We start from the raw sequence: 3,814 nt of genomic DNA on the forward strand, positions 1-3,814 counted from the left end.
TGGGTTAATGATGACTAGGTGTGTTGAGTAAGTCTGGCGCCGCGTCGCGGCTGGCTAGCACACCTCGATAATACTCAAACTCAAACTACACAATTATCTTAGATACAGAGACAGCAAAGACAACTATGTAGCTGGCTAACTAACACTAACACCACACTAATCAAGTCGTTGCGTTGTAATGTAATAGTTTCTGCGGTGCTGCTAGTCGGTAGAAGTTGGCTAGCTAACAGTGATGACTAGCTAGCTAGCAGCTAGCAGTGTTGACTACGTTAGGAGGACGAAGATAGCTAGCCTCGATAATTACTCAGTTACTCTAAACTACACAATTATCTTTGATACAAAGACGGCTATGTAGCTAGCTAAGAAGAATTGCTCAGATCAAACAAATCAAGCCGTTGTAATGTAGCGAAGTGTAATATTACCTGTGGAGCGGAGCGTGGTGCGACTGCTCGCTCCAAACCGGAAGCAGCTATTAATAGTAGCAGTAGTAATAGTAGCAGTAGTAATAGTAGTAGTATTTTAATTAGTAATAGTAGCAGTAGTAATAGTAGCAGTATTAATCGTAGCAGTAGTAATAGTAGCAGTAGTAATAGTAGTAGTATTAATAGTAGCAGTAGTATTAGTAGTAGTATTTTTTATAAATAAAAAATGTACGTAATTTACAGATGTTTTTATCCAGAGCGACTTACAGGAGCATTTAGGGTTACGTACCGTGCTCAAGGGCACATCAGCAGATTTTTCACCTAGTCTGCTCGGGGATACGAAGCAGTAACCTTTTGGTTACTGGCACAACATTCTTAAACACTAGGCTGCCTGCCCTGAACTGGATCAAAATGGAGTCAGCATTTATATTCCGCATTTAATTGTAGCACCATAAACTGACTATGTGTTTTTGTTTTCATCCTGTGCCTACAGTAAGTGAAGGTTGGCCTGACATCTTTTTCCTGTACCCGGTGCACATCTAAGCTAAAGCACAGCATGCACAAAGAAGACCTTCTACTGCTAAGTAGATATCGATGTTATGCATTACTGGAAGACTTGACAATGCGATTATTTGACTTGTGCTATTTGTCATCACCTCATACATACCTCATCTGTGTTTTGTGTCCCTTTAACTTCATCCTTGCAGCGGATGCTGTCCTACAGAGAGTCAAAGCGAATCTTAAAGCCAGAATGAAAAGCCGCTGTGAACACCTGTTTGAAGGCAACTCCAGAAATGAAACTCCTCTCAAAGATATTTACACAGAACTCTACATCACAGCAGGAGAGACGGAAGGGGTCTGTAATGAACGTGAGGTGTTGCAGATCAAGACAGCATCCAGAACATGCACATCAGAAGACACTCCTATCAATTGCAGCGACATCTTTAAACATTTACCTGGACAGAACAGAATAATCACAACAGTGATGACCAAGGGCATTGCTGGGATCGAAAAAACAGTCACAGTCCAGAAGTTCATCCTTCACTGGGCAGAAGGAAAAGCCAATCAGCATCTGGATTTTATATTTCTGCTTCCAATCCGGGAATTGAATTTGTTCAAAAAGCAGTCCAGTCTTCATAGCCTTCTGTGTGGCTTCTACCATGAACTTGGAGATATAGAGGATGCAAATAGAATTGCAGGTTGTCAAGTTCTGTTCATCTTCGATGGTCTGGATGAAAGCCGATTTGGACTTGATTTTAATCAAAAATAAACATTGTTTGACATAGCCCATTGATGTCCTATTGACAAATCTCATTAAGGGTAATCTGTCACCCAGAGCTAGCCTCTGGATAACCTCCCGACCAGCAGCAGCCAATAAAATCCCCAGGAAGAACATTACAAAGATGACAGAAGTGCGTGGGTTCAATGACTTGCAGGAGGAGGAGTACTTCAGGAAGAGATGTTGTTCGGATGCAAAGCTGGCCAACAGAATCATCTCACACATAAAGACAACAAGGAGCCTCAACACCATGTGCCACATTCCTGTCTTCTGCTGGATCACTGCTACAGTTCTATGGGAGAAGTTCAGAGATGACTGCAAAGAAATCCCTAAAACCCTTTCTGAGATGTATACACACTTTGTGCTCATTCAGACAAACCTGAAGAACCATAAGTACCATAACATCGAAGAGACAGATGCACGGAGGATCTTGAAATCAGATAAAGAAATCATTCTAAAGCTGGCCAAGCTAGCTTTTGAACACCTGAAGAAAAGCAATTTCATATTTTATGAGACAGATCTGAGAGAGTGTGGCATTGACATGAAAAAAGTTTCAGTGCAATCTGGATTGTGCACAGAAATCTTCAAACAAGAGGTTGGGCTCTACAGCAAGACAGTCTACTGCTTTTTGCATTTGACCATCCAGGAGTACTTTGCCGCACTGTATTTGCTCTACTGCTACACAACTGATGACATGGAGGTGCTGAAGTCTTTCCTCAATGAGACGTTGGATGAGGAAGACTCTCTGTTGAGCAAACACGTTGGATACCATTTAGATGCTTCACAGAGAGATGGGCCTGGAGAAAGTCTGGAGTCTGACCAATTGGAAGACTGTGAAGAAATCTCCACTCTGGAGGAAGAGCCTGAGGAACATTGTCTTTTGGATGATGAGGCTGTAGAAGGGTCTGACTAGGTCTTCAGAGCTGGTTCTACATGAAAAACCAGCCTTTCATGTGTTACTGAAGAGCGCAGTGCTCAATGCCTTGGAGCGTGAAAATGGACCTCTGGACATTATGCTCCGCTTCCTTCTTGGCCTCTCACTGGACTCCAATCAGATACTCCTACAAGACCTACTGCCAGAGATGGAGAGCTGTGCAGAGAGTGTTGAGGAAACAAAGAAATACATAAAGGAGATGCTGAGGTATTACAAATCCCCTGAGAGATGCATCAACCTTTTATTCTGCTTGGCTGAAATCAATGACGATACCCTTCTTACATTTACATTTAATTAAGTCATTTAGCAGACACTCTTATCCAGAGCGACTTACAAATTGGTGGATTCACCTTATGATATCCAGTGGAACAACCACTTTACAATAGTGCATCTAAATCTTTTAAAGGGGGGGGGGGGGGTTCAAGCATACTTGAGGCCAGGAAATCATGGAGGAAAAAAGCTCTCACCTGAATAATGCACAGCTCTGGCTTATGTACTAATGTCAGCTGGGATTCTGCATGAGTTTGACCCAAAGAAGTACGACACTTCTGAGGAGGGCCAATGGAGGATGATTCCAGTTGTGAAGTGCTGCATAAATGCCCAGTGAGTGTTAAGTAACTTTCACACATACCTGTACATTTGTACAGGAAGTAAGTTTGAATGTATACTCACTCTGTATTTACCCTGCCATTATAGACTTTCTAACTGGAACATCACAGAGAAATTGGGTGGAGTAGTGGGTCCAGTATGGATCTAATCTGTGCCGGGTTGAGTAGTCAACTCTGTAAACTGAAGATATTGAGGTGAGCAATTTTGTTTGTTCCACTTTTTGGTGTAACTATATGTAGTCTATTACTCATAATCTGACCATGATTTTTTGTCTCCATTTCCAAAGGCTAAATCGATGCAATCTAACAGTGGAATGCTGTTCAGCTTTGGAGTCTGCTCTTAGCTCAGACTCGTCACACCTGAGAGACCTGGACCTGAGTGACAATGATCTCCAGGATTCTGGTGTGAAACTGCCCCTTGCTGGACTGCAGAAATTGGAAACATTGTGGTATGCCCTTTTGTTTTCAAAATCAGAAGAAAATTAAAATGAAAATAGATAAATAGTTTTGAAAATCAGTGGAATCATCAGTTATATTAACGGATACCAGCCCAATTTTACTACACAGAAAG

At 41.9% G+C, this 3,814-nt stretch overlaps 1 protein-coding gene across 1 annotated transcript; it reads left to right on the top strand.

Annotated features, from left to right (window-relative positions):
• The first annotated feature begins 850 nt into the window (after positions 1-850).
• On the top strand, positions 851-2,901 carry LOC106613151 (protein NLRC3). The gene has a single exon (XM_014215138.2). It carries the CDS (start codon positions 1,826-1,828, stop codon positions 2,612-2,614), a length of 789 nt encoding a protein of 262 aa, XP_014070613.2. The 5' UTR covers positions 851-1,825; the 3' UTR covers positions 2,615-2,901.
• The last annotated feature ends 913 nt before the right edge of the window (positions 2,902-3,814 follow it).

The sequence above is a fragment of the Salmo salar genome, chromosome ssa09 (assembly GCF_905237065.1).
Source record: "Salmo salar chromosome ssa09, Ssal_v3.1, whole genome shotgun sequence".
NCBI classification, from domain to species: Eukaryota; Metazoa; Chordata; class Actinopteri; order Salmoniformes; family Salmonidae; genus Salmo; species Salmo salar.

Bases quoted from the DNA above. Each gene is read 5' to 3' on its own strand.
- LOC106613151 (XM_014215138.2), top strand. From the start codon at position 1,826: ATGACAGAAGTGCGTGGGTTCAATGACTTGCAGGAGGAGGAGTACTTC.